Genomic DNA, 21,060 nt, shown 5'->3' on the forward strand with positions numbered 1-21,060 from the left:
TGCTTATTTTAATAAGTAGAATACACCCTTGAAGCAGCGGCCGGTAACATTTATGTAGATAACATTATCTAGGTTATTTTTTAACCCTCGGAGAACACACAAGGTCAATTTGACCCTTACCTCGAGTTTTATCGTAAATATCGATATACACGTAAATTTTTAGCCAGAAATATTTAAAAAAATAAAATTTTTTTCGTAAATTACGTTTTCCTAACGCGAGCGTAAAATGGGCCGCTTTTCGCGCTTGTTTTGAGTGAGCAAAACGATCCATTTCTCCACTAGTTGAAAAATGGAGCCATTTCTCAACTAGTGGAGAAATGAAATTGTAAAACAAGCGCGAAAAGCGGCCTGTTTCACGCTCTTGTTAGGAAAAATAGTATGAACAACTCGTGGGAAGAGTGGTCGAGCCCAAACTCGCTTCGCTCGTGCGACCAACTTCACACTCATTCAGAATCGACCACTTTTTCCACTAGTTGTATGTACAATATACTTTTTTTTTTTTCAAAAAAATAATTTTTTTTTTAATTTTCTTGAATATGTAAATAATTCCAACGGCACTTTTTATTTATATCAATTGATTTAACAATGTTCCAAGTACATCTGGAAATTTTTTCAAGCTGATCGCACTCGTCAATTTAAAATGGTAGACGATCAAAGTGTGTAGGGTCAGATTGACCCAGTGTTCTTCGTGAATAAAAAAATAGGTGTGTTCTCCAAGGGTTAAATTTAAAATACTCTTTGTTGACATTAGAATTTGTAGAAAATTCCTCAGTTGCCAAATAACAAGATTATCCATATTTTCCATACTGCTGCTCACAATACTAGATTTAAGCTATTCAATTGTAATTTTTGAGGATTAAAACAGAATTTTTTTTTCTTCTTTCAGTGTGTGGCTATTAAAATACATCCCTTGTATCTAATGCTGCCAGCGGCTCTCTGCTGTTCCTTTTCGTTTCATCTACCAGTCGGTACCCCACCGAATGCAATTGCCAGTGCTGCGGGGCACATAAAGACAAAAGATTTTATGATCGCCGGTATCGGACCCAGTATCGTCACGCTCGTCGTCACTGCGGTGGCGTTTTCTACTTGGGGTACATATGTGTTTAATCTATCTGAATTCCCCGAATGGGCCACATAGCAGTACTTACTCGGCATGTACCTTCTATTTGATATTTATTTATGATAATTATGATTTCATTCCGCCAAAGTACGAAGAATAATTTTTACAACGACAAGAGTATTACTCGCACTATGTATTTTTTATTTTCTCCCCTAATCAAATTCATTTTCTACATATATTTTTATAAATTTAAAAGATATTCGATGCTTTAAGAAACAGCATAATCGCAAAACTATCTTATGAAAAGAATATAGACTGTACACGGAAAGAATTTTTCGTTATATTTTACCCTTAAATTCACTACAAACTTGGGACAACTTGGCAACCAAAAAATTTTTTAAATATACAAGACATTTTACAAACAATGTCATAAAAATTACCAAGCAGATTGGTAAATTTTGAAAAATTATTGAAATTTCCTAAATATATTTTAGTAAAATTAATCAAACATATTTTATATTTTAATGTAATAGATATTAATATTTTTTATTATGGTAGATATTAATCAGAATAGCTTGCATAAAATTCTTGGTGGTACATGTTGTCCCACAACTACCATGATTTCAGGGTAAATTTTAAGAGAAAATTCTCTCCGTGTAGATCAAATTATGTCTTATGTATTATAACGTTATCGTAGGAAATTGCCATATTAAAAAAATAATAATAAGTGTATAATATCCCTTACAACAACTTTATTTGAAGTGAATTTTCATGAATTTTATATTCGATATATAATAGCAAGTAAATTCTCAAATGACAAATCGCATTTTTAGACTTATAATTGATGCTTTAATTATTATCCCAGCAATCAAAAGTTAATAACAATCGATACCAATCAAGAAGCAACTTATTTATATACTATATACTATTATAATAGTATATACTATATACTATTTATATACTATAAAATATTATACATTATCATTCATTAAACATTACTATTATTATAAAAAATATACAGTGTTTTGTATATCTTGATTACTTGAGATATTTCTATTGGTTTTAATGATACAAAAAATACTTATCAGAGAAAAAATTGCACTGTTCGAGGAGGCAATCAGAAGAGTGGAAAAAATCTATCATTGTACAGTTCGCGTAAACGTAGTATGTACCCAGATAGCCAAGCGTGTCTGAGCAAAATTGCGCAAACCTGTGATTGCTTATGATGCTGGCAACTGGCCGTATATTTGCTTCAATTGATTTTGAGTAATTTAATATTTGAAGCAACACGCAGGCAACATTGGATATATGTATTGCCAGCAATTTATCAGCAAAAGAGCAGCATCAAATTTATTTCGCGTTGCTAGCAATATGACAGCATTGTGATTTGATCCTATGAATTATTACAGCAACATGACAGCAACAGCTCGAATTTTGAATCAAACGATTTTAGACCGCAGCATGAGTTGCCAACAAGTTGCTGGCAAGTTGTTATACAAAATTGTTATATCGTGAAGGCATCAACTTGCCGACAAATGCGGACTCAGTTGCCACAATTCTGATAGTAACATATACTATGTTGTCGGCAACATGCCAGCAACAATGCAGACACATTGTTATCTGGGTATGTAGGTTTTCAACTTTTCATGCAAAGCAAGATCCATCCCACATTATCTCCTTCCTATACGCATAACGATATAAATTAATTATATATATTAGAATACATATATATATATATATATATATATATATATATATATTTTATTTCATACGCTATTTCTGTATCGTAGCGTAGACTTACATGGTTATCATTCCGTCGATGTGAAATATTTCCTAACCTTTATGTCATCTTTGGCGCTTAATTAAATAACCGTAAGAGTATGCAGTAAGACGTAAACAGTAAACTATTGACCAACCACAGTCGATTATTCTTGTTGAATTGTAAAAATCCCATTAGCCAGTAGTTTACTGCTTACGTCTTACTGCATATTCTTACGGCTATTGTAGACGGTCCTTAACAAACGACGATTTTTGTTTTTCAAACCATCGTTTTTACACAAAAAGATATCAAATAAGTATAATAATTCCATTAAATATAAGATGAGAAACCTAAACTTAACATTTACCATATAAAATATGTTTCAAATACGTAGATATATATTCTGTATATGGAATCTTCGTGTCCATGCGCGCAATCATTGAAAAAATTATAAATATTAAATTTACGCAACTCTTACTCACCGTCCACGTTAAAATCACAATCGATGCCTTCCATTTTTCCCACTATTTTACCGGTGTTTTATACAGAAGTTAGATATCTGAAGTTAGGAAACACTTGACTGCAATAAAAATGTTAACAACACTTCACTAAATTATACTAGCAAAATTTAAAAATCTGCAAGGTTAATAAATAACGAAATAAAATTGAAACAATTTTCAAACTATAATTTATTTTGTTCTATTAAAAACGAATATAACCTACAAAAATGACACGTCTTGTTATCATTGAACTATGACCAGTGACCACGTACTTCTATTGGCACATGCATCGTGCAGCCGGACTGCACACGGGCTCACGGGACGCGGTAAGCGTAAAGGTAGGTTTTCATGGGCAGTGTAATTAAAGGCCATTGCACGTAACAAAGTTTTAAGCCCCTTGCACAATGCCAGGCAACAGGCAATAGGAACAGGAAATAACCAAAAAATCGTTAATTACAACCTAAAAAATTCGAGTGCTATGATTGGTCACATAGTCCAAAGGCAGGACTGAAGGCGTCTACGCTCCTGACCCGATAGGAGCAACCAAAAAAAAAAAAAGTGCTATGATTGGTTGGCAACAGGCAATAGGCACAGAATTTCCAACGTGATGGAAACTCCGTGTCTATTGCCTGTGTCACTGTTTATTTCTGCATTTATACATGATTTCTGATTTCTATTCCCTGTTCCTATTGCCTGTTGCCTAGCATTGTGCAAGGGGCTTTAGTTTTAATCGTAAGGCCGTAAGAAAATAGACCAATCACACTTGATTATTCTTCAAGCGCGAGGAGAATAATCGACTGTGATTGGTCTATTTTCTTACAACCTTACGATTATGACTAAAACTTTGTTACGTGCAATGGCCTTTTAACGCACAAGCTTTGGCATATCCTGATCTGTCAGGTCGGGGACTACGACCGTCGTATATCGCTACGCCATGGGAACTCAGTGCACATTGGGCGCGTTCAGCAGAACAAACCGCTCAGTAGCAATCGAACGTGATTGGCTCTTACTTTTAGACCCAACAAATCAACGTAGCGTGTTGATAAGACAACACTCAACAGTTGTGTCTGCTGAACGCGGCCATTAAAGCCGTTGTATGTACACTGATAAAGTAAAATGCAAATATTTCGACTGATAAAATACCCAATATATATTTTACCAAGATATATTTATTCAGAATACGGGCCTAAACGCGAATATAGATGAAATTATGTTCAATCGACGCGTTTTTGCACGAAATAAAATAATCTGCCAGATAAACGCGGCGGTCTGCCTCGTGAATCAAGATATTAATCGTTACAGTTGACGACTATTTTAGGTTAGAAAATCTGACATCGACGAAATGGAGTGATACGAGCATGCGCTTTGGTGACTTGCGCATCATAATTATATATTAAAATAGACCGCGTTAGATAACAAAACCCAATTAATATATTTTCATATATGTTAAATTAATAGCATGTGTTTTGTATATATATTATACATTTTATACATTTGTTATTATAATAAATAATGTATTTCACGTTAATTATTTTGTAGTAATTTAGAATACAAGCCCAACCTCCAATACTGATAAAATTATTTGAATAAAGTAAAGCGCGCCACTAACCTATAGGTTATTTACGTTTTTCTTAATAAATACTGTAGATAATTATTTTGTAAAGGTGGAGCAAATTCAAACGAAAAGGAAGCAATTTTTCTGTACCTGTAAATCTACAAATTCTAATGATTTTCGCTTATATTAACGTTTACATTATTGTTAACTTTATCATTTATTTATAAAAAAAGTAAAATGGAGCAAATTATGGAAAATGCATATTATGAAGAAGCAAATTAAGCAGATTTTTTTCATGCGTGTTTCATTACTGTAGAGATCGCTGGCTGGGAGCTTGTGGGCGTTGTCCCCGTTCGTGTCAAAATCAAGGCCGGTATTCATCCGGTATTCATAATCAGCTAGATCTTATTTCAAGACTGTCTTAAGGGGATGCTAAGGGCCTAAGCAGAATGGCTGTTTTGGCAGTTTTGTATGCCTTAGGTTGCGGCCTAGTAAGCGCTACCAAATGCTCCAAACGCCACGCTCTAAGTGCTATGAAAGGAGCGGTCCACGAACGCTTCGAGTGCTACAATCGCTATACAAGTGGACCAGGCTGTAGCACTTGTAGCAGTGATAGCATGTGATTAGCACAATAACGTAAATCAGAATGGAACGTAATATACCGATAATACCTATTGTAATAGCTAGTATGGATGTTTTTGATATTCCATCTTTATTCGAAGATGATGAAGATGATGTAATATATAATGCATGTATAAAATCAGTAATAGAAAAAGGTAAAACAAAACGGGAAAATATTCCTAAAATTGAGGGTTACGTGGAAAATATTGTCCCGTCACTTAGTGCAATGGAGTTTAAAAGCCATTTTAGGTAAAATTAATTCTATTATCTTCTTTTATTACAATTTATTCCTCATATATTTCTTTTATTATAATTTCTTTTTATTACATATTTCTTTTATTACAATTTCTATTATTACCTATCCTCCGTATTAAACGCTCATAAAAACATTCCTTTATTTTTAGAATGTTGCCAGAGACATTTGAGTTTGTCTTAGGACAGATTGCAGAACGATTGCAAAGAACTGCAAATGGTAATGAAATGATATCACCAGAAAAACAATTTTTAATTGCTTTATGGCGTATGGCAACGCCAGATTCTTACAGGTATGAATCATACTCTGTAATATTAATAAATGATCATAAATTTAAAAAGCATGTACGAATCCTACGTTTCCAACATTTACATGTGTAAGCAGACACATATGATCATAAAAGGCGATTTTTGGCGACTCTGGTATAAGCAACCAAAGGATACCAAATTGCACCAGAACCAATAGCAACCACCGATAGCAACTTTGATACATGTACCAAACCATACCAAACAATCGCCAAAAATTGCTTAAACTACTTATAAACAAAACCAATTATACTTTTAAAAATACAGGAATAAATATAAAAATGTTTATATTTCTTTTACTACCAGTAACACAGTACAAAGTAAAATATTACGAACCTGAGCTTGGATGGAATAATGTGCTTTTCTGTTAATTTAATTAACATATTTTAGATCAATACACACTAGATTTGGAGTAGGAAAAGCTACAGCTATAAGAGCGGTACGACGAGTTACTCAAGCATTATGTGGTCTTGCTTCAATATTTATACAATGGCCGACAGAAGAAAAGATTGAAGAAATTAAGCAAGGTTTTTCTCACGTTGGTGCCTTTCCAGGAACTATTGGAGCAATAGATGGCACACATATTAATATACCAGCTCCTAAGAAAAATCCAGAGGCTTATATTAACAGAAAAGGACATTATTCCATTCAAGCCCAGGTTTACAATTTTTTAGTTTGTACTATGTTACTGGTAATAAAAAAGTATAAGTATTTTTAAATTTATTCTTGTATGTTTTAAGTATAATTGCTCTTGGTTGTAGGTTGTTTGTGATCATATGCGTGTGTTTACACATATAAATGTTGGAAACGTAGGATCCGTACATGATGCTCGTGTATTCAGGTTATCAACTTTGCAAGACTATATTGCAGACCCATCAAAATTTCCTAATGATAGCCATTTAATAGGTGATGCTGCTTATCCCCTTTCGAAACAATTAATGGTACCATATTACCGGAAAGAGCTATTGGCTTACTTAAGGGACGCTGGAAAAGCCTTCTTCATTATTTGGCGATAGAAAGTGTCGAGCGCATTCCTTATCATATTCTAGCATGCTGTGTGTTGCATAACATTTGTTTGATGAGAAATGATGAAATGGAAGCAATGGTCTTATTGTTGGATACTGAAGTTGTGTTTCCTGAAACGCGAGTGCAAAATACAGAGCATAATAGAGGTGAAGCAGAGGCTAAGAGAAATCTCATATGTGCAACACTTCGTATGAGATATGTGTGAAGGATAGTGATATTATATGTTAAATAATATATTATTGTGATATTTTATGTTTGCGACCAAAATGCAAGAGTATTTATATGTATGGTTTAACATTATAAATTAATAATTAAAGTTACGCTATATAATCACAATTTAGACTTTTATTTCTTCTATTAATTACATACAAAATATTTTTGTACTTTTTATTAAACGCTTTTTGACTATAATTTCAAATACTCATATAAAACGAATCTGAGTTAAATAATATTTTCTATAGTCAAGATAATCGTATGTATTGATACATAAAATATTCTAATACTGATAAATATGTTAATAACAAAAGAGTGAAATGGAAATTGCTTTAAGCGAACAAATAAGAATACTTAGAATCAAGTAACACTGTGTAATACAATGAAAAAATTAGAAGCAACTCTTAATACTTTATCTATTTAGACTAATATCACAAAAATAAGAAAACAAATAATACTTTTCGATTATAAGACCATTTTTAGTTGCAATATTTCATGTTTTACATTAAAAAAAAATATAAATATATATATATATTTCCTATTAATATTAATTAATATCTCATTTCTTAAGTTTAGTATTTCTTTGCAGTATTTATTATATATTAAGTATTATATTCAGTATTGTTTAGTATTATATATTTCTTATATTTATGTTCGTTTTTACCAACGTCGTTTAACTTGAACCTTAGTTCAATTCACCCTTTGTCTCTTTCTAATGGACTCCCTTAGAAACAGGCAAAGAGTGAATTGAACTAAGGTTTAAGTTAAACAACGTTGGTGAAAACGGACATTAATATTAATGTGTTTGTTATATGTAATGTTAACGTAAAATATTGCAATTAAAATATGAAAATAAAAACTATCTTTGCTTTGGTTTAAAAAAAAAATTATTGGTATAAGAATTGCACTTATTGTGCCAACAAAATTTATTACATTTTGTTGGCAATGCTTTCTAAAATATGTAACAGTCGCTCTTGTCTTGCCGCAGTCTCTTCATACATATTTTTTCTTTCTTCCTTATTTTCTTTCGCAATTGCAACCAGATCTTCCAAAGCAGTTTCTTCAACTTTCTTACTTAAAACCAAGATAAGACAATGAAAAATCCATTCATTATGTATCCATATTGTATAAAATAATTAAGTAATTTGCAAAATTTTCTTCATGTAACAATTTTTACTTACGTTTTTTAGGTCTTTTATTAGTAGAAGTAAGTAAGGATGGTGATAGACATCTCTGGAGATGGAGATGTGGTGTCACTGTTGCTGCAAATAGAACTTCCAGATGGGATGTCATTTGCAGAATCCAAAGTTAGAATTGGATTCATCCATGGTTTATGGCCAAACATTTCGTCCATAATCTGTAAAATAACATACATAGTTGGATTCTCAGTTATATAATTTAATTTCTATTCTTAATCTGACAGTGAATAAATATTGAAGATACATACTTCGAAGAAAGGCCAAGTGCGCCTGTTGTTGCCACTTTTAGCGTTGTGGTCTTTAATGTTTTTATATGTTTTTTTTAAACTGTGAAATTTGCTTTTACATTGGGGTCCTGTAATGTTGTAGGACTTTTCCTTTAATATTTGAGAAATTATTTCCCAAAATTTCTTTACGGATACTTTTCCTTTGATCAACAGGTCTTCACGATCCTTGTATGCTGCCAACAATAACCTGACTGCTTGGTTTACCCATCTAAAACCATCTGAAAAAATAAATGTTACACACATATATATTATATTAAAAACTCATTTAAACTTTACTTGAAATAATAAATACGAGACACAGCATACCATTTTGTAAGTTTCACTATCATCGACAGCTTCTTTTTCTGTTGTATCATCGCTTTCTCTTAAATTTTTCTTTGCGTTTTCCAGGAATTTGGTACGGTATGTTAAATCTAAGAAAAGGGAAGAGATATTTTGTACTGACAAATTACACATATACTACGTTTACGCGAGCGTTACTTCTGTAGTAACTTACGATAATTCCTTCGCTTAAACGGGATTTTCCTTCGCGTAAACGGGATTTTGTAGTAATTTACGATAATTTACTCCGCGTAAACGGGTGAATTATCATAAGTTACTACAGAAGTAACACTCGCGTAAACGTAGTAATAGTTTCCTAACCTAATTTTCCTACATATATTCAGAAATGCATGCAATACTTATGGAATATATACCGTCTGCACGAACATAATCTTCTTCTGTCACATTTAATACATATATATCACCACTTTCTTCATCAAGCAATTGCAATTTCAGCATTTTGATATTTTCAATACTACACAACAACACTACAACCGTCCGTATTCGAATCAATCTGATTTCAGATTTCTGCAACGCTACAGTTAACCCACCTCATGAGGAAGGGCATTTGGAGCGTCTTGGGGTCCGTTCCGTTTCACGCATTGAGCGCATGAACTGCATGGACAACCGTTCCGTTTCAGGTAATGCGCGCATTAGTGGCGCATAGGATTCCCTAGAATCCCCCCACCTCTAACGCATCAAGGGCGCATCGGCTACTACAACTCGGACTTGAAGCAGTTAATGCGCGCATGCGCAGATGCGTATTTACCTCTAATAACATAACCTTTTACTCAAGAAGAAGAAGTATCACAGAACACGATGGAGGAATTAGTAGAATTTCCCGTGTTAGTGGATGACGAATTATTAACCTTAGTCGTAAATAAAGAAACCGCGTCAAGAGCATCAGGAGGTAAAATTGAAATTTTTATGTTTTTTTTAATAAATTGTATTTTTGTATTAATATTGCTTCCTCATAGAGGAGCTTTGTGAGCGAAGGTTTCTCCTGGACCAATTACTCCAAGCACCATTTCAAATGTTGCAGGAAACATTCTAAAATAGAGAAGTTTAACTGATAAAATCTAATAAAAACAAATAATTTTGTAAAAATTAATTTTATAAAAACTTCATTAATTTTTGAAAAATAAGAACATGAAATAAATAAAAAAATTGGTTAAGTAATTAATTATTTTGATTAAGTAATTATGTTAATTAAATATTTACAAAATTAATTGTTTTTATTATATTTTAATAATGGTGTTTTGGAATAATCGGAGTAAAAAAATTAATTTATGTTCTCATTTTTTAAATACAAAAATATAATTATATAATTATTACTCAACCGAAAATGTTCTTTAAATATTGTTTTCGAATATCCAGGAATAACTCGTTCTACATAATCTGTTAATTTTTCCACAAAAACCATCTCTCCACGTGTTTCATTAACCATTAATACTGTATATAATATTTCCATTTCTGAATTAAACAGAATATCTTCATCTTTATCTTCATTTTCACTATCACTGGATTCACTACTGCTAATTTCGTTGTCATTCGAATTTATTAGTAACAATGAGGTTATTGTTGATAGAGCGTCGTTCATGGTAGCATCCATTTTCAACTTTACATCAAACGCATCAAGAGCTGTTCCGTTTCCAAGAGCGCATATGCGCAACAGCGAAACGGAACGATATCAATGCGCGCAGCGCTTTGGCTGCGATTCATGCGCTCACTGCGCGAAACGGAACGGACCCTTGGTAGCGAATATAATGACGTAATTCATGACGTCATCAGGTCTGTTGTAGCGTTTCGTAGCGCTAAGTGGACCAACCGTAGCGCTGCTACAAACGCTCCGTAGTATTTGTAGCGTTTAGTGGACCGCAGCCTTAAGGATGTATCGGAGGTACAATCTTAGACAAAAGTGCATGAAATTTGAAATACTTGAATATCTACGTCTAACGTATAGTAAATCTAGATGTAAGATACTCAAATGATAGTAGGAGTCTTATTTTCACTCCTAGAAAGATATTTTTTACTTTACAAATGTTTTTTCCAGTATTATTTGCGATTTTTGTAATTTATGAGCCTAAACTTTTGGCAGTGAAAATGCCCTGATTTCAACTTTATAACGTTAAATTATTTCAAAGCGAAAGACATTATTCAGCAATGCTGATAAACAAATGTGACTTTAATAACGTCAAAAAAGATAAATATCATATAAACGATAATTTTGAATATTATTTATTATAAACATTGTTATGCGACTCTCTCAAAAGAGACGTGACAACGATGTTTCTCATTTCCCCTTTCTATCTCTGGTAATTATACAGTTTAGGGGCCTCACCTCAAATATCGATGAAATTATGCTCAATTGACGCGTTTTTGCACGAAACGAAAGAATCTGGCAGAAAAAAGTGTCGCTCTGCCCCGCGACGCGAGATATTAGGTTGGCAACTAAGTTCCCGCCGTTTTTTTAAATGTTACTAGACACTACAGACGCGCGCTTTGCACGCGCTATTTAGCTTTAACATTACACACATATACAATGACAGCTGCTCATGAAGTAAGCATAGCGAGAGAACCAATCGGCATCGCGGAAAAGAGGGAACAATAAACGCGATATATTCGAGTACCGACTTTGCACGCCTTTTTTTAGAGAGGAACATTCCGCATGTCATTAAATGTTTTTAGCATAATGTTTTAAATCATTCGAGGTTCAGAAGTGTGGAGCATGGGTTCCGCATGCTTTAAGTGACAACAACAAAAATCAACGAGCCACAATCTCCGCTGGTTTTCTTGCTCGTCACCGCTCAACTCATTTACACAAGCAACGTTTTCTTTACCGAATCGTTACTGGCGACGAAAAATGGTGTCTGTATATTAATATGAAGCAGCGCAAGCAATGGCTTAGCCCCGGTAAGCAAGCGACACCGCGCGTGAAACAAGATGTTCATCCGCGTAAAACGATGTTGTGCGTATGGTGGGACTGGGATGGGATTATCCATTACGAATTGCTTGAACGGAACCAAACGGTCAACGCGGAACTCTATGTTCAACAAATAGAACAACTCAACACGGCTATTCAAGAGAAAAGACCTAATCGGCAGAATGGAGTTTTTTTGCTGCACGACAACGCCCGCCCTCATATCGCCAATATGACCAAGTAAGCCATTCAAACGCATGGCTGAAGAACTCCATGCTGCCGATTAGGTTTTTTCTCTTGAATAGCCGTGTTGAGTCGTTCCATTTGAACATAGAGTTCCGCGTTGACCGTTTGGTTCCGTTCAAGCAATTCGTAATGGATAATCCCTTCCCAGTCTCACCATACGCACAACATCGTTTTACGCGGATGAAGATCTTGTTTCACGCTCAGTGTCGCTTGTTTACCGGGGCTAAGCCATTGCTTGCGCTGCTTCATATTAATGTACAGGCACCATTTTTCGTCGCCAGTAACGATTCGGTAAAGAAATCGTTGCTTGTGTCCATGAGTTGAGCGATGACGAGCAAGCAAACCAGCGGAGATTGTGGCTCGTTGATTTTTGTTGTTGTCACTTAAAGCATGCGGAACCCATGCTTCACACTTCTGAACCTCGAATGATTTAAAACATTATGCCAAAAACATTTAATGACATGCAGAATGTTAAAATTTAAAAAAACGGCGAGAACTTAGTTGCCAACCTAATATTAAACGTTAAAGTTGACAAAAATCAGGTTATAATTCCTGTCATACCGACAACATGTAGCAACACTGAACCACATTGAACATGCCCTGCGGCCACATGCGCATGCTCAGTGGCCGCACGCGCATGCAAAACTGCGCCAATTTTAAATATGTATTTTATAAAACAAATGAAGCGCGACAATGTCGTTATTGTTAGACGCCACGAAATTGCACGCTACGTCGCCACGCAATGTTAGGATTGATAGAGTTCGGGCATCTGACATATTGTCAGGATAAGTTGCAACTCGATTTCCCTCGGTCTCGCTGGCCGAGGGGGCGCGGCTGCAAATTAATCCGCGGACCACCGGACAATAGCTCCAAGGGGATAACGAAGTCACTTCTCTTACCGTAATTCCCGTATCTGAGGTCTTGGGCGATACCATTCGATTGGGCGCCAGGTGCGATTATAGACGCGCACCACGTCTCGATAGCGTTCTCCTTAGTCTCGCCACAAGCTCAGGGCGTAGTTCCGCGTGAAAGAGATGAAGGTGGAGGAGCGTGACGCAAGCAACACACAAAAATAAAGCCCGACGATAAACAATATTAATGAGATATATTTCATTCAGTAACGAACAAATCGTATCGGGAAACCAAGGCCGGATCTCGCTCAAATGGCCGGTATCAACGCGGTAACCGGATCGGCCGTTACAGCACGCGCGGAGTGCGTGATGTTCACGCTCGCGAGGCTCCCTTCGCGAGCGAAGCTCTCAAGCGAGCCCCGCAATCTCGATTCTAAGCGCGACCCCGCGATAACGCCAATCCGCCCACGCCTTAATCTCCGGATCCCGAACGCTCGGCGATTCTTACACGCCCGACGCAAACGATTCTCATACACTCGACATAACAATCCTCACACGCTCGATATACACGACTCGCACCCGCACTACACAACATATGCAACGCCAGATAATGGCGCGCTCGCGAGATTCCCTTTCGAGCCGACGCGGCGATATTTGCCCGCACACACGGCGCAAGATATCCGCGAGGCTCGCGATGCACCCCAATGCACCCCAAGGTGCCCGGCGCGGTCCCTCCCGACACGCACACGGGGCTTCCGTACGCGACACGCGATAATATACCCAAATACGCAAACAGGTGCCCGGCGCGGTCCCTCCCGACACGCACACGGGACTTCCGTACGCGACACGCGATAATATACTCTAATACGCAACACTAAACACAATATGCACCGGAGTGTGCCGCCCGCGGCACACCTCCGCCCACGATTCACAAGACACGCACGACGATATACGCGAATTGACTGCCGATCATTCGCAAGTTTTCGAGTAGGGCTTTTACTGTTTCTGGCTACGATCTCGGCCGGCCACGTGCCCGCGATCCCGACAAACAACCGCGATAATCTTCCCGGCATCCACAACGGCGGGAGCCGGTAGCTAAGTACGACACGTAATCAGGCTGATTCACACGGTAATCTACTCGATATACGCCTTTCTGGCACCGTATCGCGACCGAGATCGAGCCCTCAATAGGCAGCACCGGAGTGGAGATCTTACAATTCTGCTGCTCGCTGCGGCTCGGCGGCGTCGGGGCGCTCCTCCAGGGGTGGCTCCTCGTCCGCGGCTAGATCGACAGTGAGGAGCGGCCGGCTCGGCGGGACCACGCCGGACCCCCGCACTTGCGCCCTCAAGCTCGCGGTTCTTCCGCCCCGCCGATTGGTCGTGTGTGTCGCCCTGTTCGCGACGTTGCAGACGATTTCCGCCATTTTCCCGCGGCCCTTTTGACTTGGCTGCTGGTTGCGCGCGGGCCCCTCGCGGTTTTCCGCCCGGCTGGCCAGGCCGTGGCGGCGCCGCTCGGCCCTTGGGGCGCCGTCGGGTGAGTGTGTGGGTCGTCCACCCGCGCTGCAGTCGCGGTGGCGCACCCGTGTTTATGCTGCGGCGGGGCCGTGTTACGCTGTGCGAGGCATTCCCGGCGCTTCTCCAGCGGCAGGTCCCGGTGGCCCGCCCGTCGGCCGACCACTCCGCCGTGCGTCCTCCGAGCGCCCGTTTCTCCCTCGTCGCGACTATCGTCGTTACATCTGGTCGTGATCCCACGCTCCGGCACCACCTGTCATCCCTACGGAATGTTTCTCAAAAAGGTTAGTTAACGCGAGTAGCCCTTCCTCGACCCGAGTCAAGGCGCCGTCCCTGATTTTCCCCTCGGCCGAGCTATCGTCTGGGCGGCGGACGTGACAAATGTCACGTCACAAAGTTAATAGATTTTTCAATCCAGCATGGTGTTCTAACAGCTACAATTAAATGTAGTGAATGTGGTAGTGACATTAATATTGATAAAGAAACATTAATGTACCGATGTAGAAAACGGTACTACGTAAAAAATGCACATGAAACGTGTCTCAAAGCAGTGCAATTTAAAAAAAAGTGGCAAAGCTGGTACTTGGTTCGGAAAAAGTCATCTTGACGTGGCAACAATATGCAAAATTGTTGCCTGTTTCTTAATGTTGAAACATCCACGTCAAGATGACACACAAGATGAAACTGGCGTTTCGTCGCCGACCACGATTGTTGACTGGTTCAATTTTTGCCGAGAGATAATTATATTTTAACATATTTTCATAAATACACACACACGCACACGCACATACACGCACACGCACACACACACGCGCGCGCGCGCGCACACACACACACACACACACACACACACACACACACACACACGTAAAATGTATAAAACAAAATATTAATAATATTATTTCTTCTTACAGGTCTGTGTGTTCTGGGCTGAAAAACATAGTGAGAAACTTGGTGGCCTAGGATGCACACTAGAAATCGATGAAGCAAAGATTGGAAAAAGAAAATACAATCGTAGTCGGCTCGTAAAAGGTCAATGGATTTTCGGAGGATATGAGCAAGGCACAAAGAAGATTTTCATCGTGCCAGTACAGGATCGAACTGAAGAGACACTTCTGGCGTGTATCAAAGAGTGGATATTGCCAGGCACCACCATCATGTCAGATTGTTGGAAGTCCTATAATTGTTTAAACAATGAAGGCTTCCAACATCTGACGGTAAACCACTCATACAACTTTGTCGATCCTGAAACTGGTGAGAACTTTTTGCCATAGTTAACAACCATATTATTATTGTTTATTTGTATATTGTTCTAATACATTTTTTAAATCTACAGGCGCGCATACGCAGAATATAGAATGTGTTTGGAGAGAAGTTCGCGGAAATATCCCAAGGTATGGAACCAGGGAGGATCACGTCCTTGGATATTTGAACGAATATCTCTTCAAACGCGCCTATAGCCGCTTGGAGCGTATAGAAAACTTCTTTGATGTCATCGCAGAATTATATCCTCCGATATCCACTTTTGAGGACCAGCCGGAACTTGAGCCAGAAACATCCGACGAACCAAGTACCAGCACTGCTTAGAGATACGTTTCTTGTGCTCACTTTTTACGTAGTACCGTTTTCTACATCGGTACATTAATGTTTCTTTATCAATATTAATGTCACTACCATATTTACTATATTTAATTGTAGATGTTAGAACATCATACTGGATTAATAAATCTATTAACTTTTCCTGACAATATGTGTTACATACCTAAATTCTATTATACCTAACATATTATTGTGTGGCGTGCGTTGTGTTTTTTTTTGGGGGGGGGGTGCATGGTGGTGCATGATGGTGCATGGGGGGTGCAGGGGGGGCGAACCTATATAGATTAATGACACGCTTTAAAAGTATTTAAGTGTTTAAAGCGCGTCAACTAACCTATGTAGGGCACACATGTGTGTGCCCTGCTTTAACAAAAATCACAACTTCTATAAAGCAGGGCATACACACGTGTGTGTGCCCTGCTTTAACGAAAATCACAACTTCTATAAAGCAGGGCATACACACGTGTGTGTGTGCCCTGCTTTAACGAAAATTACAACTTCTATAAAGCAGGACATACACACGTGTGTGTGTGCCCTGCTTTAACGAAAATCATTAAACAGTTACATATTTTTAAAGCGCGTTACTAATCTACATAGGTTAGTTGACGCGCTTTAAAAACTTAAATACTTTTAAAGCGTCACTAATCTATACGCCGAAAGAATATCATTTCGAATTATGTTACACTTCTGACTTACCAACCAAACAGTTGTCACGTGATCTGCTGCATGCGCGTGCGGCCACTGAGCATGCGCATATGGCTGTAGGACATGTTTGTAGTTGCTACATGTCGTCGGTATGACAGGAATCATAACCTGTTTTCTGTCAACTTTAACGTTTAATATCTCGCGTCGCGGAGCGACACATTTTTCTGCCAGATTCTTTCGTTTCATGCAAAAACGCGTCGATTGAGCATATAATTTCATCGATATTTGAGGTGAGGTTCCTAAATAATTACCCTATGGGCCTAAGCAGAATGGCTGTCTTGGCAGTGTTTTATGCCTTAAGTCTTTGTCTTATGTAATGCACAATGCTGTACACTATCTCTTCACGAGTGCAACGGAGACAAAAAGTTAGCTAGAAGTAGTAGAAGGCATAGATATACGTGTAGTGACAGCCATAAGTTATGCTTCGCTTGCCACTGATCTCTATATAACACTGGATGGCGTATGCTATGGAAAAGGACGATAAATTGTGTTACGCATTGAAGACCCGGCAGCCATCTTTGATGAGGTAAAATATGCACTTTTAGGCGGTAAATTCAAATGGGGATAAAGTAAAAAAGTAATAATATAAAGACTTATTTGACGATTTTTATAGTTAAAACGTAGAAAGTGTACAGTACTCTATTATGGGAAAATTATTATTACTACTAAAAGTAATTTTTACTGCACGTACAATATATATTCACTTGGATTAAAACATGAATTGTATATACATTTTACCATGTATACAACATCGTGTTTTAAATAGGAGACGTAAATAGCAAGTTGAAAATGAGTTCAAAATATAAAAGTACGTAAAACTAAATTAAAGATATACAGAAAAATGTCTAAAAACACATTTTGTGAAGGAAAAAATTTAAAAACAATAAATTGTTTGGTTTATTTTATTTTCAAATTCTTTACAATAAGTATTGTAACTAATAAATTAATGTATTGTAAAGTAAGTCTTAGAAGTGTATATAAAGATATTGAATGTAATAAATGAAAAACAATGAATAGATATTAATAATACATAAGATGAAAATTGTAATTAATATTAAATATGTACAATTATGGATTAAATAAATTGATTAGAGATAGAATTTTGATTGTAAATGTAATGTAAAAAGTAGGATTAAATAAATTGATTAGATATGGAATTCTGATTGTAAATGTAATGTAAATGTAATGTAATATATAAAAATTAAAAAAAATGTGTATATAAAATTTATATACCTACAGGTGGATCAATGGATCCTCGTTTTCCATCAATATTTCAGTGCAAATTTTATTTTGCAGTATCTGCAAGCAGATCAAAATGTTAAGAATCATAATTATGTGAAGAAAACGAATGGTTTTATCCAGTGGTGGCATTACAATTAAGTTTTAAAAATTATATTTATATAAAAATTATATTTTTTTTACTGAATTTAGTACAAATATAAATAAAATCTTACATCAATAAAACCTTACAAAAAAAGAACAATAATTTCAGAATCTGAATAACACAGTATAAAATAATTGAAGAAAATAAAAAACTCATCTATAATGAACAAATTATATTACAGCTCAAGTTTTTTTGGTTCATTATGCCAAGCCATGCTATTGTGCTACCCGTTGCAACACTTTCATGCTATTCATGCTTGTTTTATTGCACTCCATGCAAAAGACAAATAATAAATATAAGTTAATCTCTCGAATATATGGAAATGCTTATATTATCCTAAGGTTGCCTTTCAGACAATAATCTTTAATAGACTAGCATAAAGTTTAAAACAATACTCGTTTTGACTAGTCAATGTTAGTACAAAGAAAGGAAGACTAGTCTCTGCTATAATACTACTAAAACCAGCTATCACTGACGTTCCCAGATAATTCGTCGAGTTAGGTGATGACGAACTTTTGTCCCAACAGCAGTTTGAGACGCTTTCTTTGTCGCAGCATAGAGTCTTAAATTCAAATATACTTTGCACACTTGCTTTGAAAGGAAATAAATGTGATTTGTATCATTAGCTGCATCATCAAACATATGTTCGTTTAACTGTGGAAATAATGTACAAGGGGGTTGTACAAGATCATGCAAAACCTTTGAGCAAACGACTACACAGCAAACTTTTCTCATTTGGAATGAAATCTTGCAACTTCATTGTCGCTACCCATTTCTCCAGTAATTTGGGATTATTTAAGGGAAATCCAGTGTTATATAGAGATCAGTGGTTCCAATATACGCGGCAGTTAAGGAGGCTCTTACCTCGATCATAAAACGACAGATCTTTATGAAATTAAATTATGTTGTAAAGTGAACCACAACGAACCGATGCCCAAAACTTTAGCATAGGTTGACGATAAAAATTTTAAAAATATCAGTATTGAAATTCGCATTTTTAACACAGAGCATAATGGTACACACTAAAATTTTTACCGGAAGTGATGTATTTTCTTGGCAAGTTTGCGAGCCAGGTAAACAAAAAACTAAGGAATTGTAGTTAAAATAATAATCTTTCTAATGATAAGAAGAAAACTTGGTGTTGACGATGAGTTATAAAAGATATTGTAGTTTTAATATGACGTACGACAGGTTAGGCGAATGATCTTCCGAGTGTCAAAATCGCGCGAAGTTTCTAACCTCACTTGCACATGTCTTTTCTCTGCACTGTATGGTAGCGGCATAATTATTCTCTCGCGCATTGACTTTATTTTCGAGAATTTTCCTTTCATTTTCCCTCTCAGCATTCTCACGTTATATCTTTCTTTTGGCTCCATCTCTTCATCGCATCAATCGCTACAACGCTACACGGCTACACCTCACTTAGCTGCAGACTGCTACACATGACATTGTAACACGCGCATGTTATTATTCTGCTCTTTAGCACTGACGTAGTCAGCTGACTTATTGTATAAATTTTAATATTTACACTAATAGAACATATAACTTACTCTTACACTATGTAAAAATCATCATTTATTTTTTTATTTAATTTTCCGATAATTTTATAACCAATTATTAATGATAATTTTTCGGTTGCTACATTGATTAGACATGTGACGTCATAGATTTTGTCGTCACTTCCTACTTTTACTGCGGCTCGCGAGGTGAGGCATTCGCAGTAAGAACATGGCGGCTATGGCGGCACCTTTGAAAGAATTGGTCCTTACCTATGTGAACCTGGCACCCGACTTTTGAAAAATTAATTTTTTTTACGGAAAACGTTAGCATTTTGTTTGTAGTTATTTGTAGTAACAAAAATTTCGTTTGTAGTTTAATACATTAAAAATTATAAAAGTTTTAAAAATTACTCGCACCCCACTTTGAGATATCTCAAATCCGCTTGCGCCATCTTCTTCAGAATCGTTTGTAGTTGTTTGTAGTGCTTTTCTTTTCGTTTGCACCGTTCAAAAGTTATTATATTTTTGCAATAAACAAAAACAGTAACTTTGCCAATTTTGGAGATATCTCAAATCCGCTTGCGCCATCTTCTTCAGAATCATTTGTAGTTGTTTGTAGTGCTTTTCTTTTCGTTTGTAGTTGCACCGTTCTAATAAAGTTATGATATTTTTGCAGTAAGCAAGAAGTGTAACTTTGCCAATTTTGAAGATATTTTAAACGAAACAGAACGAAAACCATTACAAACAACTACAAACGATTCTACATCGAGTCGCGCAATCAGTTTTAAAATAATTCCAAAATTGGCAAAGTTACACTTCTTGTATATTGCAAAAATATTATAACTATTATATATAAAACGGTGCATATACAAACAGAAAAAAAGAAAGCACTACAAACAACTACAAACGATTCTAAAGAAGATGGCGCAAGCGGATTTGAGATATCTCCAAAATTGACAAAGTTACACTTTTTGTTTATTGCAAAAATATAATAACTTTTGAACGGTGCAACTACAAACAAAAAGAAAAGCACTACAAACAACTACAAACGATTCTGATGAAGATGGCGCAAGCGGATTTGAGATATCTCCAAAATTGGCAAAGTTACTCTTTTTGTTTATTGCAAAAATATAATAACTTTTGAACGGTGCAACTACAAACGAAAAGAAAAGCACTACAAACAACTACAAATGATTCTGAAGAAGATGGCGCAAGCGGATTTGAAATATCTCGACAAATGACAAA

The 21,060-nt window shown here is 36.5% G+C and overlaps 4 protein-coding genes and 1 long non-coding RNA gene across 18 annotated transcripts in view; 3 read left to right on the plus strand and 2 right to left on the minus strand.

The window, feature by feature from the left end:
• The window catches only part of LOC139816202 (protein I'm not dead yet), an 87,133-nt gene extending 83,734 nt beyond the window's left edge, over positions 1 to 3,399 (plus strand). For all 8 annotated transcript variants that reach the window (XM_071783588.1, XM_071783592.1, XM_071783590.1 and 5 more), the window contains one exon: positions 887 to 3,399. In XM_071783588.1, coding sequence (XP_071639689.1) covers positions 887 to 1,138 — 252 coding nt within the window. In that variant the 3' untranslated portion in view covers positions 1,139 to 3,399. The remainder of the gene's footprint in view (positions 1 to 886) is intronic.
• Positions 1 to 3,684, minus strand: part of Pig-s (phosphatidylinositol glycan anchor biosynthesis class S) — a 198,215-nt gene extending 194,531 nt beyond the window's left edge. The window contains exons 1-2 of one of the 6 annotated variants that reach the window (XM_071783596.1): positions 3,543 to 3,684; positions 3,302 to 3,399 (exon numbers count right to left, since the gene is read on the minus strand). In XM_071783596.1, the coding sequence (XP_071639697.1) occupies positions 3,302 to 3,335 (34 nt within the window). In that variant the 5' untranslated portion in view covers positions 3,336 to 3,399; positions 3,543 to 3,684. Of the gene's footprint in view, positions 1 to 3,301; positions 3,497 to 3,542 lie in introns of those variants that run through there. The other 5 variants (XM_071783599.1, XM_071783600.1, XM_071783594.1 and 2 more) reach the window with 5 other exon arrangements.
• Positions 3,685 to 5,221: 1,537 nt separating this feature from the next.
• LOC139816208 (uncharacterized) lies at positions 5,222 to 7,218 on the plus strand. Of its 2 annotated transcripts, XM_071783612.1 has the most exons (5): positions 5,224 to 5,744; positions 5,900 to 6,040; positions 6,444 to 6,711; positions 6,815 to 6,894; positions 6,960 to 7,099. In XM_071783612.1, exons 1-5 carry the CDS (start codon positions 5,521 to 5,523, stop codon positions 6,961 to 6,963), a joined length of 717 nt encoding a protein of 238 aa, XP_071639713.1. In that variant the 5' UTR covers positions 5,224 to 5,520; the 3' UTR covers positions 6,964 to 7,099. The 2 variants fall into 2 exon arrangements, with proteins under 2 accessions (XP_071639712.1, XP_071639713.1); XM_071783611.1 differs by having other exon boundaries at positions 5,222 to 5,744; positions 6,815 to 7,218.
• A 188-nt stretch (positions 7,219 to 7,406) lies between these two features.
• LOC139816211 (uncharacterized) lies at positions 7,407 to 9,864 on the minus strand. Its single transcript, XR_011732975.1, has 5 exons — positions 9,474 to 9,864; positions 9,085 to 9,191; positions 8,740 to 8,996; positions 8,474 to 8,649; positions 7,407 to 8,366 (listed from the first exon to the last, which is right to left on the minus strand). It is a non-coding gene; the product is annotated as an uncharacterized lncRNA (long non-coding RNA).
• Positions 9,865 to 14,421: 4,557 nt separating this feature from the next.
• Positions 14,422 to 16,376, plus strand: LOC139815777 (uncharacterized). Its single transcript, XM_071782929.1, has 3 exons — positions 14,422 to 14,912; positions 15,543 to 15,882; positions 15,965 to 16,376. The coding sequence occupies exons 1-3, from the start codon at positions 14,898 to 14,900 to the stop codon at positions 16,213 to 16,215; spliced, it is 606 nt and encodes a 201-aa protein (XP_071639030.1). The 5' UTR covers positions 14,422 to 14,897; the 3' UTR covers positions 16,216 to 16,376.
• The last annotated feature ends 4,684 nt before the right edge of the window (positions 16,377 to 21,060 follow it).

This window comes from Temnothorax longispinosus, chromosome 7 (assembly GCF_030848805.1).
Source record: "Temnothorax longispinosus isolate EJ_2023e chromosome 7, Tlon_JGU_v1, whole genome shotgun sequence".
Lineage (NCBI taxonomy): Eukaryota > Metazoa > Arthropoda > Insecta > Hymenoptera > Formicidae > Temnothorax > Temnothorax longispinosus.